Here is a 24,183-nt window from a genome sequence, read left to right on the forward strand (position 1 = left end):
AAAGGTTACAGAGAGAAAGCAGGAAATGGGGTTGAAAGAAATAATAAATCAGCCATGATGCAATGGCAGAGCAGACTTCATAAGCTGAATGCCTAATTCTTATGGACGTTTAAATCTTATGGACTTATGACCTTATTAAAAACTCTTACATGACAGCTTCTGCTTCCTTTGAATCCACTGAAATCATTTCAGCTGGAAGCTCCAGGAAGTTATACATTTCCGTCGCTGTCAGGTGCACATCAACAATCTTATTAAGGTCATCATCTGTCAGTTGCTCTCTTACGTTCTCTCTCCACATTTGGTCATCTGAAATCATAAGCATTTATGAAGGCTGCAGAATAGTAATCAGGATTATTATCTAAAGTTGATAGGCTTTATTAAACTTAAAATTATGAAATATTTTATTTGATGGGAGAAAAGTAGTTTCCATGGGTCGATAACTAAAGGACATCAATTTAATACTTTCAACGAAAGAATAAAGGGAGCAGCTAGAATAAGTTTTCCAAGACAGATCATGTTAGGAAAATAAATGCCCCTCCATAGCCATTACAGCTTCAAAAAGGAAAATGGCAAAGTAACAGTTAAAATATCTTGGAATGATAGAGTAAAAGTGACAAATTAACTTGCTTTTTCAGAAAACTTACATAGATGCAACAAGGGATCAAACGGGAACATTGCCTGCCCCAGTATTTCATCTTTTTTTAAATTTTCTCACTCAAAACACTTGCTAACACTTTAGCTACAGTCATTTGATTAGATAGTAATCTTCAGGTGATAAATAGATCTCATACCGAACACAAGATCTGACATGATTAATATAATTAGCAATATATAAAATCCGCTTTAAGTCCCTTCAAGCACCATTAGTGAAAACTTTTGAACTGCTTCCATAAATAATAATATACGCCATTAGTAATGATAGTTTAAATAGCAACAGATAATACAGCCATCAATCAAAATTTGCAGTGACATTAAATGTGGTTATAGAATTTTGTGTATTTCCATCTCTATACAGGAACAAATTAAGTAACTAAAATAATAAACTTTTTGAATCAGTAGCAAGGGACTTAATGAACTTGATATTGGCAAAGAAATTTGTCCCAGCTATATCTCTATTGTGAACTTACATTTGTAAATCTGTACAGAGTGTTAAGCTATAACAATATGGTAACAAATATTACATTGTACACCTGTAGCGTCATGCTGAACACTATTGTCACCAATATCATCCATTGAATCTGAAATTGTACGACTTGATCGGGAGACACTACCACTGTCAAAAGTAGACCTGTATGTCACAGAGAAAACAACATACATCTTATTATCAGTCTATTGATACATAGGAAATGCACGCAAGTACCGCCCATTTGATCTGAAATTTATCTCTTCTTTTGAATGCACTTCTTTTTTCTCATATGATACATGCCAAATTTTGGGAGTTTCATAACAATTTTGAAAAAAAAAATGGCCCAAAAAGCAATAACAACCAAAACAGCTTAATTCATGTTAAGACAACACAGTGAAGCCCATGTTTCCAGAAATGTACAGCTAGGATGCCAACTTATTCCAAAACACTGTTTTCAATAAAATGTGTTTTAAGATAAAATGAGTTACCTGGTAAAGGGTCCACCATAACTAACATTTGCTGCCGTCTGGTAAACAGTACCACTGAAGGCATAGTCAGAAGATGAAAGTTCTTGCGAGGAGAAAGCTTTACTTTGCTTGGTTTGTATAAAATTGGGATCCAAGAGGATGAGAGGACGAGGAGTGACATCTTTTCCATTCTCATCAAATATCTGGAAATGAGATACAAACATCAATATCATTTGAGCATAATTAATAGCATTCTTGGTAAGAACTCATTTAAACCATAAAGTATTCTTTGTAGGTTCTAGCCTTCAAAGTACCCAGGACATCTTTAGGGAGTGGTGTCTCAGAAAAGTATTAAGGACCTCCAGCACCCAGGGCATGCCCTTCTCTTACGGTTACCATCAGGTAGGAGGTACAGAAGCCTGGAGGCACACACTCAGCAATTCAGGAACAGCTTCTTTCCCTCTGCCATTCGATTCCTAAATGGAGATTGGATCTTTGGACACTACCTCACATTTTTAAAAATCTATTCAATATACGTAACTGGTTTACTTGTTTATTTATTATTATTATTATTTTTATTTATCATTATTATTTCTCTGCTAGATTATGTATTGCATTGAACTGCTGCTGCTAAATTAACAAATTTCACGTACATGCCAGTGATAATAAACCTGATTCTCATAATCGATATTAGATTTCTTCCTGTTTTTGTACCCCGTATTCCAAGACCTTAGTAGGATTTACTATATTGGGTGGGGTAAACAGATGAAGGACAAAATAATGAGACCAAAAGACAGAATAGGCAATAGACAATAGGTGCAGGAGTAGGCCATTCGGCCCTTCGAGCCAGCACCGCCATTCACTGTGATCATGGCTGATCATCCACAACCAGTATCCAGTTTCTGCCTTATCCCCATAACCTTTGATTCCAAATGAAGAAAAACACTTGATAAGTAATTTCATCTACTTATAAAGTGGACCTTGCATCTTACTATTATCGAATTAAGTTCCATCCAAAAGCCCAATTATTCTACCTTTCCAGATTTTATAAAGATCAGTTGGTTTATCACAGCAGCGAATATCATTCTTAAACAACTTTACATACGTATCTATTCCAAATAAATATAATTCTTGTATATCTATTAGTTTACCATCTTCATTTTACCTAAACAAGATTATTGGTTAAAAACAGAAAAGGCTTGGAAAATTAAGAGAATCATAAAGTCAGTTGTACAGCAGAGAAACATGCCCCTTAGCCCAACTTGTCTATGCCAACCAAGATTTCTATCTAAGCTAGTCCCCTATTTGCCTCCATTTGGCTCATATCCCGCTATACTTTTTGCATCCATGTATCTGTCTAAATCGTTTTTAGATATTTGAATTATATCCGACCCTACAGCTTCCTCTGGTAGCTTGTTCCACATATCCACCACCTTCTGTGAAATAAGCCCTTATTAAGACTTTCTCCTCATCTTAAATCTATGTCCTCTGGTTTTAAACTTCTCTACTCTGGGAAAAAGACAGTGACCTCCAACTTGTATACACCCCTTGATTTTATATACCTCTGTAAAGCCACCCTTCAGCATCCTATTCTCTAGGGAAAAAGGTATCAACCTATCCAGCCTCTTTTCATAAATCCCAGCAATGCCTTCATGAATCGTTTCTGCACCATTTCTCACTTTAACAGAAAATTTTGGCCTCCCCGTTCTATTTCCTTTCACCATTTTGTGTAATAATCTAGTTTTAGTAAATAGTATATAGAAATTCAGTCATAAAACTTAGTTTATACCAGTGATACACAACTGAAAGGTTGATTCCCCACAACTCCCCCTTTAGACTGAGAAATGAAAATGAACATTTCTGAGTTTCTTTCCCATCACTCCAGAAATTCAACTAAGCGCATCTTGTGTGAGCCAAGTTTGCATGTTTGAAGCAACTTCTGTTTTGTTGTGCCTCAAATTATGTCATAATTCCATGGAAATCTCCATTTGGATTGTTGCTTAAGAAATCAGTCAATGATGCCCTGCAACAGCTGGCACTTCCAGGATAGCTAGTTTTTACAAAGCAATTCTATGATTTAGGCTATTTTCCTTCACACCTGTCCAAATTAATGACCCTAGCCACTCACTATTCCAGACACCCCACCCTGCAAAAACTCATTCAGGTAGGTAGCACCCCCGCCCCCCACAACCCCATATCTCTCACCCCCCCTACCCCCCCCCACCCCCCCAGTCGACCTCCAAGGATGTATGTAATACCTTGTTTAGTGATTTTGTCTAATCTGTAAACCAAGTTGGGTATATGCAGAAAATGTGACATTAAAATATGTACTTATATTATATTATCTATTACAACTTTAAGCAAGTCTACAGGGAGTTTGGCCTCATCATGTAGGACATCAATAGGGTAGCTCCTTAGCAGCTAGCCAGCTAGTTTAAAGAACATTAGCTATGCTAATGAACAAATGACACCTGTTAAACTCACCTCAACATGCCTTTTACATTTTAACCCACCATGGGCAATAGAAAAGTCACTGTTGCAAACAGTGCAGCGAGCAACACTGTCATTATTTTTGAGGTCCACTGTAAAGCCCGCGCACAGAAAAAACTGATAGGTCTACTCGCAGAGGTCCCCAACCTTTTTTGCACTGTGGACTGGTTTAATATTGACAATATTCTTGCGGACCGGCCAACCGTTCGGGGGTGGGGGGTGGTGGTGGCGGTGTTAATCACGATCGGACGATCGGGATACAGGTGATAAGTCAACTGTAAGTCACTTATAAGTGGCTAATACACTGAATTTCGTTTCTAAAAAGGTTTATCTAACGAATTTAATATTAAACACACAGCAACACACATAAAAGTTGCTGGTGAACGCAGCAGGCCAGGCAGCCTCTCTAGGAAGAGGTGCAGTCGACGTTTCAGGCCGAGACCCTTCGTCAGGACTCTGATCCCAGCTCTCATCCAAAGTACTTGGTGTCCCTAATTAAACACACAGCACATATTTTCCTCGCATGAATATAGTGATAAATCAATTATAAGTCACTTATAAGTCAATAGCATCATAATATTTTAAGTAACGTTTGGATATTAAACACACAGTGCATATTTTCCTCGAATGAACGTATAAAATCATTGCAACACACCAATATCACTGAATAAGTGGGAGCCCTGGGCTTGTTTCCCTGCAACAAGACGGTCCCATCGAGGGCTGATGGGAGACAGCGATACTCGAAGGGGGTTCCTTATGTCCAGTCTATTCCGCAATTTAGTTTTCGTTGCATTCATTGCAGAAAACCCTGCTTCGCAGAGATATGATGTTGGAAATAGAAGCAACGCTTTCAGTGCTTTCGTGGCTATCTCAGGATATTCAGCCTCGACTTTGATCCAGAATGCCAGCAGAGATGTTATGTCAAACATACTTTTCAGCCCATCGTCATTTGCAAGCTCGAGGAGTTGATCTTCTTCCCGCGCTGAGATGGAAGACGCGTGGGTAATGACCTCGCGTGCGTAATAACCTCATGTGCGTTCAAGTTCAACAGTGGGTGTGACAAGGAATGAGGAAAGGTGCAGCTGACTCATATCATTTCATATCGCCAAATCATATGGGTTCCTCATGGCCCAGTGGTTGGGGACCACTCTTAGCACGAAGAGAGACCAATCAGGATGCTCGCTCTCGTTCTCCCTCTCCCTCTCAAAAAAAATTGATTTCCGGGATATTGTATATAATTTCCAGGTGTCAGGGAGCTGCTATCAATATGCGGGAGACTCCCAGAACTTCCGGGAGAGGTGGGAAGTCTGCTATTCTCACTTCTATCCCTCTGCCATGCACATTCTTATTTACAACTGCCGAGCATCCTTGACCCCAACTTCTATGAAATTCCAAACTTCACAATCACTAACTCATTGGTAGTTTGAAGTCCCCAATCCTTTAAACTTCACAAAGGGGTATCAAACTACATCAACCCCACAGTGCATCAACTTAGAGTCAGCTGATCTCTGCCCAATACCGAGGACCTGAATGGACCTCCCTCTATCTCCCAATTCACCCTCATTCTCGTCCTTGTGGGAAGGAAAAAGTGTAATTGCTATTCAGTAACATTTGCTGCCATAGATCTAAGGTGTCTCTGATGTTTTTTGCGACAGACTCACGATAAGAATGTTAGATGCTCAGTCATACAATACTCATGCATGCAATGCAGAAACAAAAGACTACAGATGCTTGAATCTGGAACAATAATCTGCTGGAGGCACTCCGAGGATCGAGCACCATCTGGGGAGGGAAAAGATTATCAATATTTCAGGTAAAACCCTGCATTAGGGCTGAATGGAGAGCTGAGATGGCCAAGACAAAGAGGAGAAGGGGAACCCAAGGTGATGGGTGGACAGAGAAGTGGGGGGGGGGGGTAAGATGACTGGGTGGAGTTGGAAGCCGGTGACAGGTGAATGATAGATGGACCAACACACAAACTGCTGTAGGAACTCAGTGGGTCAGGCAGCATTTATGGAGGGAAGTAAACAGATAATGTTTTGGGCTGAGACTCTTCATCTGGCCTAAAAGGTATAGGGAAAGAACCAGCATAAAAAAGTGAAGAAGCAGCTCACAGGTGTTAGGTGAATCCAGGTGAAGGGGTGGGGGCTGACAGTTGAATAAGGAAGGGAAGAAGCTGGGAAGTAATAGGTGGAAGAAACAAAGAGCTGAATATGATGGAATCTGACAGAGGAAGCTGGAGCATGGAATAAAGGGAAGGAGATGGGGGAGAGCATAAGGTGAGGAACCAGTGGGTGAAGTGTTGGGCAAATAGAGAGGGAAGAGACATGATGAATGATGCAGGTAGAACAGGAAGAGAGAGCAAAGAGACAGACAGAGAGCAGTTACCAGAAGTTTGAGAAAACAATGTTCATGACACCAGGTTGTAAACTACCTGGGCAGAAAACTAATCCTCCAGTTTGCGTTTAGCCCAAACTTATCAGAGGAGGAAGCGCAGGACAGACACGTTGGTGTGACAATGGGCAGGAGAATTTAAAAGGCTGGCAACTGGGAGATCCAGACAGCCACAGTGGATGAAGTGAAGGTGCAATAGATAACAATGGGGAATTTGCATGTAAAACACTGTGCCCACTGGAAGGGCTACTTAGGGCACTGGATGGTGATCAGATGTAGAAGAAGTATGTTACACCTCTTGTGCTCACAAGGGAGAATGCCTCAGCAGCAACCATTAGACCAGGGAATCACAGAGAGAGTGATCCCTGAAGAAACCAGAAAGAGGAGAGAGAAAGACATCACGGATATGGATTGATATGCAGGATACATAGGCTGGGGGGGGGTGATAGGTGAAGACCAAGGAAACTCTAACTCCCTTCTGACTGGGAGGGGTGAGGCGGAACAGGGCAAAGGCAGAAGTGTGGGAAATAGGGGATATGCAAGTGAAGGTTCCATCAATGGGGCAGGGAGCCTGGCTTAATGAAAAATAGGATATCATGGAGTAGAAGACATCATTTCAAGTACAGATGCACCAGAGATGGAGGAACTAATAAAAAAAGTCTGGCATCCTTACAAGTTGACAGGGTGGGAGGAATTGTAGTAGGAGAAATGTTTATTTATTTATTGGGATACAGCACGGAATAGACCCTTCTAGCTCTTTGAGCCATGCTGCCTAGCGACCCCCAACTTAACCCTAGCCTGATCATGGAACAATTGGCAATGACCAATTAGCTTATTAACTGGTACATCTTTGGACTGTGGGAGAAAACTGGAGCACCTGGAGGAAACCCACACAGTCACAGAGAGAACATACAAACTCTTTACAGGCAGCGGGAAGAATTGAACCCAGGTTGCAGATACTGTAAAGCATTGTGCTAACCACTACGCCACCATGCTGCCTCAGTGAATAATCTGTATCCTGACATGGAGACAAAAAGGACAAGAAAGGGAGAAAGGTGTCAGAAATGGACTAAGTGAATTTAAAGGTGGGGTGGCAATTGGAGGCAAAGAGAGAGAGCGAGAGGAAAAAAAGAGGCAGATGGAATGAGATGGGGTAGAGAAGTGTGAATTTTGGACTCAGCTGCTGGAGGAAGATAAGCTGAAACACAAAGATCTACCGGAGCTGGAATCTGATAAGTAAAGAAGATAATGGGAACTATTAGGGGAGGGGTGAATGGCAGGTGAAACCAGAACTAAAGCCAGATTTTTAACCTGGATCTGACAAGTACTGTACAAGACACCGTGTCATAAAGCAATAGAGTATGGATACAGGCCCTTCAGCCCACTGAGTCCATGCCGACCACAGTGTTGAGATTCATTATTTGTTCCAGTCACCTTCTCAACTTCTCATCATGCAACATGCCACTTAAATAGATACGAGTGGATAGTCAGAATTGGTGTTGTTCCTGGAAATCAACAGCATTGTTGAATTTCAAATGTCATTGCTTAACAATGCCATTGAGCTATTAACACCGAACTGTTACGTTTGACATCCAGTCTCAGCCTCACTGGAATAAGGAGAAGGAGTGCAGAAAAGTGCCCTCAATATATTGCGGGTTCCCAAAGCCCTTCCCAGTCAGAACAAAGGAATCTGGGATTGTACCCCATTGGGCTCTATTAAGGCAATTAAATAATTGTATTTATTTGTATCTCAACTTCATTTAGTCACCATTTCTTTATCTTCATCAAGCACACAAATACACTTAAGGTGCTTTGTTGAAAATTTCATTTGATTAAAAAAGCCTTCCAGATCTTCAGCAATCCTACTTTGAAGCCAACATCAATGGCTGAAACCATTTTCTTTCTTTTTCATGATGATGCATCGGAGAGGGGAGCAAAAAAATGCCTACCAATGGTTTAAAGTCCCTTTTGTGGCAAAGTTGAGTTTGATAACCTTATTGCAGCGGTCCCCAACCACCAGGCCATGGACCGGTACCGGCCGCAAGGAAACAATATGATTTGGTGATATGAAATGATATGAGTCAGCTGCACCTTTCCTCATTCCCCGTCACGCACTGTTGAACTTGAACACCCCCCCCCGCCCCCCATCAGCCGGTCCACAAGAATATTGTCGATATTAAACCGGTCCGCGCTGCAAAAAAGGTTGGGGACCCCTGCCTTATTGGATGGAAAATTCTTTCCACAAATGCTAAATGTTCACTTTAAACATGATGATCAAAGCCTACCTGTGTTACATGCCATCCACCTGCACTATAACCTTTATCTATGAATTTGTCTGCTTGTAGACTTATCCTTGGGCGACCACTTGATCCCAGAAAGCTCAATGAGTTCTTTTGGCTGTGCTTACTGCCTATGTTTCCGATGCTGCCATGTATAGACTGTTGCTTCGTACTTCCTCCAACTTTAGATAACCTAGGGTGTAAAATCAAAACACGGTATTAATTGTTCTGGTAACAAAATTTGTAGTAGAAAAAAGACATTTAAAGTTCAAATTTCACAGTAAATTGTATTACCAAAGTACATATATGACAACATATACAACCCTGAGATTCATTTTCCTGTGGGCATACTCAGCTAATCTATAGAATAGTAACTATAACAGGATTAATGGCAGATCAACCAGAATGCATAAGTTAACAACTGTGCAAATGCAAATATAAATAAATAGCATTAAATAACGAGAACATGAGATGATAAGATAAAGAGTCCTTAAAGTGAGATCATTGGCTGTGGAAACATCTCAATGATGGGGCAAGTAAGTGTAATTATCCCCTTTTATTCAAGAGCCTGATGGTTGAAGGGTGGTTACTGTTCTTGAACCTGGTGGTGTGAGTCCTAAGACTATTGTACCTTCTACCTGATGACAGCAGTAAGAAGAGAGCATGGCCTGGGTGGTTGGGATCTCTGATGATGGATGCCAAATTACTTAGATGTGCACCATACTACTTGCCCAATACATTTGTCTTCACTGTTTTTAATCAGGAGCAACAAACCTGTAGCCACAAGCACTACATCTTATTATGACATTCTTTAAAATGTTTCCCCTAAAAGTCAGGTTTTCCAAAGAAAAACTATATCGCCTGCTATTTCACAAAGCAAAGTACAGTGGATTGAAATAAAACATAAAATACTGGAAATATTCAGCAGACAAGGTAGCATCTGTGAAGACAAATAATGTTAACACTTTATGTCAGAAGTGTTTCTTCCGGTGCTCCAGTTTCCTCCCACATTCCAAAGATATACAGGTTCATAGGTCAATTGGTCACTTGGGTATAAATGGGCATTGCAGGCTTGATGGGCTAGAAAGGCTTTTTACCGTGCCATATTAAATAAATGTGTTAAAGTGTTTATTTTTATTCTCCATACAATGTGCAGTGGTGGAGTGTACTGCAAGGTATGAATAGGCCAGAAGTTTAGATTCCAAACCCAATGAATCTGGTATCATTCGCATTTTTATACTTGAAAGGACTTCCATGCAATAGGGGCAAACATTAGGAAAGCACTATTTGAGAGAAGAGAGAACCCAAAGTTACTACAAATTTTGCTAAAATTTGAAGCAGTTGTTAAATATTAAGAGTATTTTCAGGAAAAAAAAAGCTTAAGCATCATGCGAAAAAATGGAACAGTCTGACCAGACCACCATAGAATCAAACTCACTTCACTGATCCTATTGAAGTGAGGGTGGCAGTGGAGGGTGGATTGGAATGCAAGAATACATGTTTCAGAGTACATAAATGGAGAAATTGTTACAAGGTTACTTTAACCAAAGGATGTATTAATAAGCTATGGAATATTAATTACTCATGTTTATGCTTCTTCCTTCACGTGACTAGGGCAAATAATGGCACAAAAAGTGCACATTAAAATTGTGAATTAAGATTTAATAACATTAAACAAATTCACAATGTAGAAGCTTGTGGCAGAAATTTGCAATGTACAGTGCCTTATTGATAATACCTCAGAGCACTGTAGTTTGAGAAGTTTTGCATCTTCTTCAGTAGTAAAATATTTATTGTATAGTACAGGTGGAAACTAGAAAACTTGATGGTTGAATCTTCATACAAATTTTAGTGAACATTGATTCTTGCAGACTAGATTTTACAGTATCAGCACACAGCATCAAGACTGTTTGATAAAAGTTATAATGCAAATGCTGTGAAATATTTCTTTGAATTAGAAAGTGTAAGAGATACTGCTCGGTCATCCACTAAAATCAGAACTGATCCTGTGTGCAAAAGGATTGTTTTCTCATTCTCTTATGTCCTATGGCTAATAAATCTATCCATCTCAACCTTAAATATGCTACATTAACATTCTTGTAATTTTACCCACGTATAACCCTTCTGGATGAGAACTCATAGACCCACAGACCTATAGATCAGCACAGCATGGCTATTCATTCCAAGAAACTGTGCAACTCCATTCAGTAAACTACCAAATCTTTGGAAATTGCCAGCTCAAATAGCACCTAGTTCAGCAAGCGTCTAAAGACAATTACTAAAATCAAGAGAGCACACTGACATACGACACTGCATTAAGCCAGATAGTAGCATTAAAGCCACAGCCACTTTATGATATGTATATTAAAAAGAAAAAGGCAAATATTATTTACAGCATGTATCAACACCTACAGAGTTTAACTATATCATGTGTCTTCTTCAAAGTTCAAAAGTTCAAAGTACATATACAGTATGTCACTATATGAGATGTATTTTCTTGTAGGCATACTCAATAAATCCAATAGCCGTAATGGAATCAATGAAAGATCACAACAGGGTGGGCAACCAGTGTGCAAAAGACAACAAACTGTGAATACAAAAAGAGAGTGAGTGAGTAAATAAATCAATCAATCAATCAATCAGTAGATTAATTGATTAATTAATTTAGAGGACCTGGGATGGAGTCCTTGAAAGTGAGTCCATAGGTTGTGGGAAAAGTTCAGCGATAGGCAAATGAATCTGAGTGAAGTTATACCCTTTGGTTCAAGAGCCTGTTGAGAGATAACCGTTCCTGAACCTGGCTGTGCGAGACCTGAGGCTCCTGAACCTTCTTTCTAATGGCAGCAGCAAGAACAGAGCATGGCCTAGGTGGAGGGGGTCCCTGACGATGGATGCTTCTTTCCTGCAACAATGCTCCATGTCGATGTGCTCAATGGTGGGGAGGACTTAATCCATGATGGATTGGACTGTACCCACCATTTATTTATTAAGATACAGTGCAGAATAGCCCCTTCTGGCCCTTCAAGCAACGTCGCCCAGCAATCTTCAGATTCAATCTTACCCTAATCATGGGACAATTTACAAAGACCAATTAACCTACTAACTGCTATGTTTTTGCACTGTGGGAGAAACTCGGAGCACCTGGACAAAACCTACGCTGTCTCAGAGAGAACGTACAAACTCCTTACAGGCAGTGGCAGGAATTAAACCCTGGTGGCCAGTAGTGTAAAGTGTTGTGCTAACCACTATACTCCCGTGCTGTTCTTTTTTCGTAAGATTTTCCATTCAAAGACATTGACGTTTCCATACCAGGTTGTAATGTCAATATACTCTCAACTACACATCTATAAAAGTTTGTCAAAGTTTTAGATGTCATGCCTAATCTCATTAGGAATTTGAGGAGATTTGGTATGTCATCAAAGACTAGCAAATTGCTACAGATATACTGTTGAGACAGGTTGCATTATAGTCTACTGCAAAGACACTTTCAAGGAACCATATATTTCAATTTCTAGGTATCTCAACACTGCTTAGGGCCTTACCATTCACTGTGAAATCCTTACCCTCATTTACCTTCTTAAAATGCAACATCTTGCACTTAACAAAACCTACACAGTTCAGGAACAGTTATTACCCTTCAAAAATCAGGCTCTTGAACCTAAGGGTTCACTCAACTTCACTTGTCCCATCACTGAGTTGCTCCCACAACCTATGGACTTAATTTCAAGGACTCTTCATCTCATGTTCTCAATATTATTTATTTATTTTCCCCCCCTTTCTCTTTGTATATGCACACTGGTTGTCTGCCCTGTTTATGTGGTATTTCATTTCATTGATTGCATCATGGTTATGGAAATTATTGAATATGCCCAGAAGAAAATGAGTCTTGGTTGTATAGGGTGACATATGTGCTTTGATAATAAATTTACTTTGAACTTTATTTGATATTCCTCAGCCCACTCACCCAGCTGTTCAAGATCCTTCTGTAAATTCTGATAATCATTTTCACTGCCCTGGATAACATCTATTTTAGTGTCATCTGGACACTTACTAACCATGCTTTGTACAGTCTCAGCCGAATCACTGATATAGATGACAAACGGTAATGAGCCTAGCATCAACCCCTAAGGAACCCACCAGTCATCAGCTTCAGTCCAAAAAAACAACCCTCTAATTCCTACCATCAAGCCAATTGTGTAAACAATTAACCAGCTCTCCATGTACGCCATGCATTCTGACTTTCTATTGCAGCCTTCCATGCAGAATCTTAAAGGCCTTACTTAAATCCATATAGACTAGGTTTGCTTCGTTGACTTCCTTTGTTAAAAAAACTCAACATAATTCATGAGAAGTGATCTCCCACCAAAGCTGTGCTAACTATCCCGACCAGGTAAATGGGTAACTGTCATGAGAGGAAAGGGAAATGGGCAGACAGTACAGAGTACCCCAGTGACCAATCCCCTTAATAATGTACTTAGAATACTGTTGAGGAGGACAACCTACCCGGGGGAGAGGTTATCCACAGTGACCGGGTATCTGTCTGGTGCTGTGGCTCAGAAGGGAAGGAGAGAGAGGAAGCCTGCAGTAGTTACAGGGGTTCTCAAACTTACAGGAGTGGACACAAGATTCTGTGGACATAACAGATACAACTGGATGGTATGTTGTCTCCCAGCTGTCAAAGTCAGGGACATCTCAAATCAGGACCATGACATTTTAAAGGGGATGGTGAGCAGACTGAAGTCTTGGTACATATTGGCACCAATGACATATGTAACACACTGTAAGGGTTCACTGCTAATGTAATGGTTTTTTGTAATGTTCACTGCTGAAATAATGGTTTCTCTGTAGCAGCAATGTTTAGGTTATGGCTGGAGATAACAGGACTATAGCTGCATGTTAGCCAATCAGAATTTTGTTGCCCTGTCTTGTGATTCTGGAAGCAGTTGATTTTGCAGGCTTTTGCCAGGGGGAGGAGAGAGATAAAGAGAGAAGCCGTGAATGGAGAGATTTGGTAGACCGCCGGACAGGGTGGACTCGGCGCGGGGGTCCGAAGGTCGGCGACGCTCGGAGACCGATGGTGGAAGAAGGACTACTGACTGAGGTCCAACTTTGTGCACAGACTGCTTAATAAGATTTGGGCACTTTCTCTTTTATATTTTGTTTCTCTACTCACCATATAGTCACAGTAAGAGTTATAAAGCTTGATCGTTTAATCACATATTGTGTACTGTTTGTTATTTCAGGGTACTGATTTGTAACAGGGGACACATCACGCAGCACCCACCCAAACGAGAATTCTTAAGTTTGGCTGGGCAGGGGGTTATCACCCCCTATATTAAGCTGCTAGGCGAAGTGAGTGTTACAATTGTGGGGGCTACGTTCAGGATTGATTCCATTGGATACTGTATGATTACCCTGAGTAATGAACCAGTGGGGTAGATATTTGTACTCTGGATGAATTGTTAATTGCACTATTAAGCACTGTTAAAGTTGCAATTGTGAGTGGAGGTTTGATAAAATGGTGGGCACAGCTCTCATTTTAATGCAGACCAGGGCTGAGGTAGCTAGGGGCGGGGATTTCAAAGACAGGATTCTATCATTTGAGGAGTGAGGGGAAAGAGTGGTCGGATTTGGAATGTCTAATTAGTCCACGTCCCCCAGTGAAGAGTGAGAATTCTGAGGTAGTACCGCCCTTACTTCTCTGGCAAATAAATGGAAAAATCAGAGTCAAAGTCCCAGCTACGGCAGGCTCCGCCGATTCTCTGGAATAACGCCCACCCCTAAAGGGGAGGAGGAGTATGAGACGTGGGCGGAACAAACCTCTCCGTTGTTAGGTGAGTGGCAGTGTTCAGATGATGAAATGCGACAGAGATTGGTTGAGAGTGTGAATGGGTGGGCCGCTGACATTATCAGAACTGTTAGGTTAAATTATCCCATACTGACAGCTACCAATTATCTGCAAGCACTGGACAATGCTTTTGGTCCGACTGGAAGCCCAAGGGAGCTCCTGGTAGGGTTTCAAAACATGCATCAGGAGAGGGGGGAGAAGCCTTCTGCCTTATTTTTCGGCTAGAGAGGTAGCTAAATTGCTTACGGTGCAGAGGGGTCATTCAGGCGGCTGAGGTGGATCAGTGAAGAATGGACCAGATAGCCAGGGGTGCCCAGTCCCATGACCGGATTACGTGGGGTCTCCGACAGTCTCGTAAGACACGCCCTCCTCCATTTTTTGTTGAGCTGATCAGAGAGGTATGGGAAGAGGAGAACATGGCGGAAGCGTGGGAGGACTCAGTCAGCAGGGTACAGTCCTCGGTAGTAGTCCCCTGTGGTGAAGTGACCACAGATAGCCTACCCCGGGGAGCGGTAGAGGAGATTGTGATTGTGGCAGAGCTGAGAACAGAGATACGTCGGCTGTTATCAGCGGGTGTGACCCCCCCCATATGATGGAGCTGATGGGGGGGGCGGATTCCCCAAGGGGACGAACAATGCGGAGGGCTGCTGGCAACAGGTGTCACAGCAGAAGGAGAGTGAGCCCCCTGGGTACCTCAGCAGGGAGAGTCGTTGGGAAAACTTAGAGGGGACCCAGTGAGGAAACGGCCTGATGTCTCTGGGGGAGCATGTTCCCAGCAATGTACCAAGGAACTCCCGAAAGTGAAAGACCTTATTCCTGAAGGCTTAGTGGGACCGCGCTCCAGTGTGTCGCTACGGATAGAGGATATTTGGGTATTTACGCTAAAGCCATACTCGACACCGGGTCACAGGTCACATTACTGTACCATTCGTTTTACAACTGGTATCTGAAGCATTTACCCTTGACACCATTCAGTGCACTGGAGATTTGGGGTCCCGGTGCTGGTGATTATCCATACGACGGTTATTTGTCGGTGAAACTGGAGTTCTCGGAGGCCAATGTGGGAGTGTCTGAGGTCCTTGATACAGTGGTGCTGGTTTGTCCGGACCCTGTTGAGACGGGTAGCGTTTCAAATCTGGTGGGGACCAACACCCCTCTTGTGAGGAGTCTCATGGGGGCCTGCAAGGAGAAGGCGGGTGAGAGCTTTTTGGGGACATTCTCCGTGCACCCAGTGTTTCAAGCTACGTTTGAGGAAATACGTGGCAGCATTGGGCCAGATACCGAATTTAAATGAGGGACTGTGTGGTGCACCCAGTCAAAGCCAATGGTGGTACGGCCCGGGGAAGTAGCGAGAGTGATGGGGACCCCCAAATTTCCCAGAGTGCCTGAGGGCGAAGCCCTCTTAGTAGACGCTCCGGAAGACCATGAGGGGGAGTTGGGATTTCCTGCTGGGCTACTGGTGAGGCCCGAATTGCAGAAGCCCTCGGTTGTACAGGTAAGCAGGATGGCAGTGATCATCAGGAACATTATGAAGAGGGAGGTCGCCTTCAAGCCCCTGGTGCATTTGTTCCTGGTGACGATAATGTGTAGTGCCCCCGTGAAGCATGCTGGGGAGAAACTATTGGAAAAGGGGGGAAAGTTGACTGCTGAGTCATTCGACTTTGGGGACTCCCCGGTACTCCCAGGTTGAAAAAGCAGGCTGGTAGAGAAGATGTTGAAGCTGGAAGATGTCTTTTCCATTGGCGAGTTTGATGCAGGTTGTTCCAAGAGTACTCATCACACTATCCGGGTAACCGAGGACACCCTGGTTAGAGAGAGGTCGCAGCGACTGGCCCCTGCAGACGTGGAAGACATGCGGCAGCATTTGTGTAAGTTGAAGGAAGCTGGGATCATCACTGAGTCCCAAAGTCCCTATGCGTCCCCAATAGTAGTGGCCCGGAAGAAGAAGGGGAAAGTGCGCATGTGTCTATAGGACTCTGAACAGGCGCACCGTCCCTGACCAGTATATGGTCGAAGACGTGCGGGACTGTCTGAGTGGTGTGAAGTGGTTTAGTGTGCTGGATTTGAGGAGTGGATATTACCAGATCCCGATGAGTGAGGCCAACAAAGAGAAAATGATGTTTACATGTCCCCAGGGATTCTTCCAGTTCTAAAGGATGCCCCAGGGCATATCGGCAGCCCCTGCAACCTTCCAGCGGGTCATGGAGAAGACGGTGGGGGACATGAACTTGCTTGAGGTGTTGGTGTATTTGGATGACCTCATAGTATTTGGATCCACCTTGGAAGAACATGAAGCGAGGACACCGAAGGTGCTCGGCCGCCTGAAAGCTGAAGGGTTAAAACTTTCCCTGGACAAGTGCCAGTTCTGCCAAACGTCTGTTAGCTATGTCGGACACATAATCTCATGGGATGGACCCAGCAAAGATAGAAGTGGTGACCACTTGGCCGAGGCCCCAGACTGGGAGCGCTCTGCGCTCGTTCCTTGGGTTCTGTGGTTATTATCGGAGATTTGTGAAGGGCTACGCCAAAGTGAGTCACCCCTTGAACCAGCTTCTGTGCAGTTACCCTCCCTTGAGGAAGAAAGGGAGGGGGAAAAGGACAGGAGGGTGGAGAATATCTAAACCCGTTGGAGCCCTTTAGACAGAGGTGGGATGTAAAATGTGAGGAGGCATTTCAGTCGCTGAAGGAGTTGCTGACCCAGGCCCCGGTGCTGGCTTTTGCGGACCCCTGATTGCCGTATGAACTGCACACAGATACCAGCCGAGAGGGTTTAGGGGACGTCCTGTATCAGGATTAGGGCACCGGGTTGAGGCCTGTGGCGTTTGTCAGCCAGAGTTTGTCACCCTCCGAAAGAAACTATCCCACACACAAGTTGGAATCCCTGGCGTTGAAATGGGTGGTGGTGGATAAGCTGAGTGACTATCTCTACGGGGCCAAGTTTGAGGTGAGGATGGACAACAACCCCCTAACTTATATCCTGACCTCGGCGAAACTGGATGCCATAGGCCATCGGTGGTTGGCAGCGTTGTCCACCTATGATTTCAGCCTGAAGTACCGGCGGGAAGCCGGAACATTGATGCAGATGCTTTGTCCCGACAGGCGTATGAGGGACTGGACATGGACAAGGAGTGGGAGAGCGTTCCTGCCCCTGGGGTGAAGGCCATGTGTCAGTTTGCCATCATCGTGAAGGCAGAGGAAAAGGAGAGGTCGGATCGAGCAGTGGATCAATTGGGGGCTTCTGATGATGCCATACCCCAAGTTTACTGTAACCTGACTGCCCTGAAGACAAATCAGCTGCCGGAATTGAGTTCTGGGGAAGTGGCAGCTGCTCAGCAAGATGATCTGGGCATTGGCACTATTTGGTCAGCAGATGAAAAGGGAGACATGGCTCAGGTGGAGAAGACAAAACACGCTTCAGTGCCTCCATTACTGAAAGAATGGCCTCAGTTGGAGTTGAAGAACCAGATCTTATACCAGGTCATGTCACCCCCGGACTGACCTTGGCGTTGCCAGCTGGTTCTGCCCAAGAAGTATCGGAGGATTGCATTGAAGTCACTTCATGATGATTCTGGACATCTGGGGGTGGAAAAGACCTATGGATTGCTCAGAGACCGGTTTTACTGGCCCCAAATGAAGTTGGAGGTTGAAGAATACTGAAAGTCATGCATTTGCTGCATACGGCGGAAGACACTGCCTACACGGGCAGCTCCTTTGTCCCACTTGCAGAGTGCAGGGCCCCTGAACCCGGTGTGTATGGATTTCCTATCCATAGAACCCAATACCAGCAATACAGCAAATGTCTTAGTCATCACGGACCACTACACCAGATTTGCTCAGGTTTTTCCCACCAAGGACCAGAGGGCAACTACGGTGGCAAAAGTGTTATGGGAGAAGTATTTAGTTTAGTGTGGCCTTCCCAGGCGGATACATAGTGACCAGGGATGGGACTTCGAGAGCAGACTCATGTATGTGTTACTAGGCGTGCTTGGAGTTGAGAAGTTGAGGACCACGCCCTATCACCCACAGGGCGACCCCCAGCCTGAGAGATTTAATTGGACCTTGCTAGACATGCTCTGGACTCTGGAGATCAGCAAGGAGAGCAGGTGGAGTCAACATATTGGGCATCTGGTTCACTGTTAAACTGTACACGAAATAAAGCTACTGGATACTCGCCATATTATCTGATGTTTGGGCGCGAGGCGAGGCGAGGTTGCCCATTGACCTTTGTTTTAGGACTGACAAGGGTGACTTACCACCGAAGTCTTATCTGAAGTATGTGTCTGATATGAGGAGGGAGATGAAAAGGGCTTATGAATTGGCTGGGGTTGCGGGCGCCAAGCAGAATCAAGGAAATAGGAGGAGGTACGATCAAAAAGTGAGGTTCTCCCAACTCCTGCCGGGAGACCGAATCCTCATAAGGAATTTGGGGCTACCTGGAAAGCACAAGTTGGTTGACTGCTCGGTGGCCACACCCTATGTGATGGAGAGTCAGATGCCAAACCTACCGGTTTTCTGGGTGAGACCAGAGGTGGGGAAGGGGCCTGTCAACATTCTCCATCCGAACCACCTGTTGCCCCTGGGAAAAGAGGTGCAGGTAGACCCAGAGCCTGACTTGGAGCCAACACCTAGTAAGAGGACTCCGCGAAAACGCAGGGCAACTGTAGGGCCCACAGCAAGAGAGGCTGGGCCAGACCCTGCCATGAGAAGGATACTGATTCGGAGGATGATGATCTGGATGTGTGGTACATGCTGCCATTCACTAACTCCCCATTGATTGAGGCAGAGACTCCTGGCCCTTCTCCACTGAGTCAGGTGAGGTGGGGGGGGGGGCTATCTGTGGGCAGCCTGGGTTACAGCAGGACCCTGAAGGAGAGAAAGCGGTGCCTGGACACGGGACAGAGGGCTCCGAGTTGCCGGGGGGCATGAGTGATAGATCGAGGGAGGATTCGCCAAGTAGGCCCGAAGTATCCCCAGTAGCGTCTGAGCTTGAAGAGTTAGGTGAGGCGGTATGGAGGTCTCAAAGAATTAGGAGACTACCTGATAAATTGGCCTATGTAGAGCCTGGGGAACAGGGCATGATCTCTACTGCTTCAGGGAGCTATGTCACTGTCTTTTGCACCTGGATTGGGCTTTGTGTTTTGCAGGAAGGGTTGGCAAACTATCTCAACGTCATGAGGACGACTAAATTTGGTGGGGGAAGAGTGAAATGCGCTGTAAGGGTTCACTGCTAATGTAATGGTTTCTTGTAATGTTCACTGCTGAAGTAACGGGTTCTCTGTAGCAGCAATGTTTGGGTTATGGCTGGAGATAACAGGACTATGGATGCATGTTAGTCAATCAGGATTTTGTTGCCCTGTCTTGTGATTCTGAAAGCAGTTGATTTCGCGGGCTTTTGCCAGAGGGAGACAGAGAGAGAGAGATGAAGAGAGAAGACACGAATGGAGAGATTTGGTAGACCGCCAGACGGGGTGAACTCAGAGCGGGGGTCTGAAGGTTGGCGACGCTCGGAGGAGACCAATAGTGGAAGAAGGACTACTGAGTGAACTCCAACCTTGTGTACAGACTGTTTAATAAGATTTGGGCACTTTCTCTTTTATATTTTGTTTCTCTACTCACCATATAGTCTCAGTAAGAGTTATAAAGCTTAATTCTTTAAACACATATTGTATACTGTTTGTTATTTCGGGGTACTGATTTGTAACAGAGGACAAATCCACCCAAACGAGATTTCTTAAGTTTGGCCAGGCAGGGGGTTATCACCCCCTATGTTAAGCCGCTAGGCGAAACGAGTGTTACACATAGATAGAAAAAGCAAGGAGATCTTGAAGAGAGAATTTAGGGAGCTGGGTAGTAAGCTGAAGAACAGGAGGGCCAACAGGAGGAGATGCACCAGTGAGGGTAAGAATAACATGATCTGGCAGATGAATGTGTGGTTGAGAAACTGGTACAGGGGGCAAGGTTTCAAATTTCTGAATCATTTCTGAAGGTGCTGTATTTGAATGCACATAGCATGTGGAAAAAGGGAGATGAACTTGCAGTGCAGTTAGAGATAGGCAGGTATGACATCATGTGCATCACTGAGTCGTGGCTAAAAGAAGATTTTAGTTGGGGACTTAACATCCAAGGATACACATTGTATCAAAATGACAGGCAGATAGGCAGAGTAGGTAGGGTGGTTCTGTTGGTAAAAAATGAAATCAAATCCTTAGAAAGAAGTGACATAAGATCAGAAAATGTAGAATCTTTGTAGGTAAAATTAAGAAACTGCAACAGTAAAAAGACTGATGGGAGTTACATACAGGCCTCCAAACAGAAGCCAGGATGTGGGCTACAAATTACAATGGGAGATGTAAAAGGCATGTTAAAAGGGCAATGTTACAATAGTCATGTGGTATTTCAATAGGCAGGTAGATGGGAAAATCAGGTTGTTGCTGGATCTCAAGTAGAGAATTTGTAAAGCAGCTTGTAGTTAAGCGCATAAGGGAATCATTATTCTGCATTGCATGTTGTATAATGAACCGGATTTGATTAGGGAGCTTAAAGAAAAGGAACATTTAGGAGGCAGTGATCATAAAATGTTAGAATTTACCCTGCAAATTAAGAGGGAGAAACTAAAGTCAGATGTTTCAGTATTACAGTGGAGTAAAGGGACGAGGGAGGAGCCAGCCAAAGTTGGTTGGAAGGGAACACTAACAAGGATGACAGCAGAGCTGCAATGGCTGGAATGTCTGGGAGCAATTCGGAAGGTGCAGGAAAGATACATCGTAAAGAATAAGAAGTATCTAAAGGCAGGATGACACGGCCATGGCTGTCAAAACCAACAAAAAAAAAATCAAAATAGAGGGCATATAATAGAGCAAACAGTAGTGGGAAGTTAGAGGATTGGGAAGCTATTAAAAACCAACAGAAGGCAACTGGAAAACCACAAGGAGCAAAAAGCTGAAATATGAAGGTAAGCTAGCCAATAAAATCAGTGAGGATACCAAAAGCTTTTTCAGATATAAAGAGTAAAAGAAAGGCGCAATTAGATATAGGACTGCTGGAAAATGATGCTGGAGAATTAGTAATGGGGGACAAGGAAATGGTGGACAAAAAGTATTTTTTCATCAGTCTTCACTATGGAAGGCACTAGCAGTATGCCAAAAGTTTGAGTGTCAGGGGGCAGAAGAGATTGCAGTTTCTACTATTGGGGAGAAGATGCTTGGGAAACTGAAAGGTCTCAGGGTAGACAAGTCACCTGGATCAGATGGACTACACCTCAGGGTTCGAAAGAGTAGCTGAAGAGATTGTGGAGGCCTTAAGAATGATTTTTCAAGGATCAATAGATTCTGGCATGGTCCCAGCGGACTGGAAAATTACAAATCTCACTCCACTCTTCAAGAAGGAAGGGAGGCAGAAGAAAATAAATTATAGGCCAGTTGGCCTGACCTCAGTGGTTGGGAAGGTGTTGGAGTCAGTTGTTAAGGATATGGTTTTGGAGTACCCCGAGGCACATGACAAAATAGGCCGCAGTCAGCATGGTTTCCTTAAGGAAAAATCTCGCCTGATAATTCTTTGAGGAAATAATGAGCAGGATAGACAAAGGAAAATTGGTGAATGTTGTGTACTTGGGTTTTCAGAGGCCTTTTACAAGGTACCACAGACTTTACAATATAATTGTCCATGGTATTACAGGAAAGATACTAGCATGGGTAGAGCATTGGCCAACTGGCAAGAGGCAAAGTGTAGAAATAAAGGGATCCATCTCTGATTGGCTGCTGGTGACCAGATCTTGGTACTGGGACTGCTTCCTTTTACATTGTATGTCAACGATGGAATTGATGGTTTTGTGGCCAAGTTTGCAGATGACACGAAGATAGATGGAGGGGCAAGTAATGTTGAGAAAACAGGGAGACTGCATATGGACTTAGATTAGGACTCTGGGCAAAGAGGTGGCAGATGGAATAGAGTGACAGGAAATGCGTGGTCATGTACTTTGATAGAAGGAATAAAGGCACAGAGTATTTTCTAAATGGAGAGAAAATTCAAAACTCCGAGGTGCTAAGGGACTTGAAAGTCCTTATGCAGTATTCTCTAAAAGTTAATTGGCAGGTTGAGTCTGTGATAAGGAAGGAAAATCACAATGTTAGCATTCATTTCAAGAGGATCAGAATATAAAAGCAAGGATGTAATGCTGAGACTTTATACGGCACTAGTGAGGCATCACTTAGGGTACTGTGAGCAGTTTTAGGCCGCTTATCTAAGAAAGGATGTGCTGACATTGGAGAGAGTGCAGAGGATATTCATGAGAATGATTCCAGGAATGAAAGGCTTATCGTATGAGGAGTAATTGATGGCTCTGGTCCTGTACTCACTGGAAGTTAGAAAAATGAGGGGGGATCTCATCGAAACCTATCAGATATTGAAAAAGCCTAGATAAGAGTAGATGTTGAGAGGAAGTTTCTTATGGTGGGGGAGTCTTGGGCCAGAGGACACAGCCTCAGAATACAGGGATATTCATTTAGAACAGAGATCAGGAGGTGGTGAATCTGTGGAATTTGTTACCACAGGTGGCTGTGAAGGCAGTCATTGGCTGTATTTAAGGTGGAGGTTGAAAGGTTTTTAATTAGTCAGGGTGTGTAACATTACAGGGAGAAGACAGGAGAATGGGGTTGAGAGAGAAATGGATCAACCATGATGAAATGATAGAGCACACAATGGGCCAAAAAATGCCCTAATTCTGCTCTTACGTCTTATGGTGTTTCAAATGTATGCAGAGCTTATCTCTCAAAATTCCCTTCAGTGACCTATCTATTGTAAGTGTTAGGCTGAATGTCCTACTTCTGCTTCTATACCTTATGGTCTCATGGAATGCTCATGATCATACTGGTTTTCCAACTACCCCTCTAGATCTGCGTCTGTTGAGTTACCGCAATGGGTTTTCTTTTACTCACAGCATGTGCACCTCTAGCACTAATTTGAATTTTCTAACTTCTTCCAACATCATTACCGTGCCAGTACCTCTTCAAATACAAGCTGCAGGATATTTAAGACCTTTGCCAGAAATAGGCTCATTGCAAAGCCCAAGGTGAAATGATTCATATCACAGCAATGAAATATATAATGAAATTACCTTTGCTCAATAAATGCTTTAATTCAGCAATAAACTGTTTCTCCAAGCAAATATCTGCAGGTTTCAATATTTTAACTTTACATAATTATTAGATTAAATGACCCTATAATATTGCATTAACTGCATTGAACAAGAGACTACCGATTCTGCAACCAGAACAAAATACAAAGTGCTGGAATAACTCAGCAGTTTGAACAGCATCTAGAGGGGGAAAACAATTTTGTCCTTTTGCATAAGTTGCAAGCAGATAGGTTTACAGGACCCAACATTCCAGGCTGGTTTTCCTCAGAAGAATGATCCATTCTTGGATAGCTTTGTTATCACTATCAATAATTCCAGTTTCCTCTGCAATGTTCTTGGCATGAAAGAGCCACCAGGTTCAGATTCAGGTTATTATCCCTCAACCATCAGGCTCTTGAACAGGAGGGGATAACTTCACTCATCACAACACTCCTCCACACTTATGG

General features: G+C 43.3%; 1 protein-coding gene across 1 annotated transcript in view; it reads right to left on the reverse strand.

Annotated features, from left to right (window-relative positions):
* The window catches only part of dnai4 (dynein axonemal intermediate chain 4), a 96,776-nt gene that overhangs the window by 61,256 nt on the left and 11,337 nt on the right, over positions 1-24,183 (reverse strand). The window contains exons 2-5 of the mRNA XM_063064950.1: positions 8,763-8,949; positions 1,615-1,796; positions 1,182-1,288; positions 150-306 (exon numbers count right to left, since the gene is read on the reverse strand). Coding sequence (XP_062921020.1) covers positions 150-306; positions 1,182-1,288; positions 1,615-1,796; positions 8,763-8,949 — 633 coding nt within the window. The remainder of the gene's footprint in view (positions 1-149; positions 307-1,181; positions 1,289-1,614; positions 1,797-8,762; positions 8,950-24,183) is intronic.

Source organism: Mobula hypostoma, chromosome 12 (genome assembly GCF_963921235.1).
Source record: "Mobula hypostoma chromosome 12, sMobHyp1.1, whole genome shotgun sequence".
Lineage (NCBI taxonomy): Eukaryota > Metazoa > Chordata > Chondrichthyes > Myliobatiformes > Myliobatidae > Mobula > Mobula hypostoma.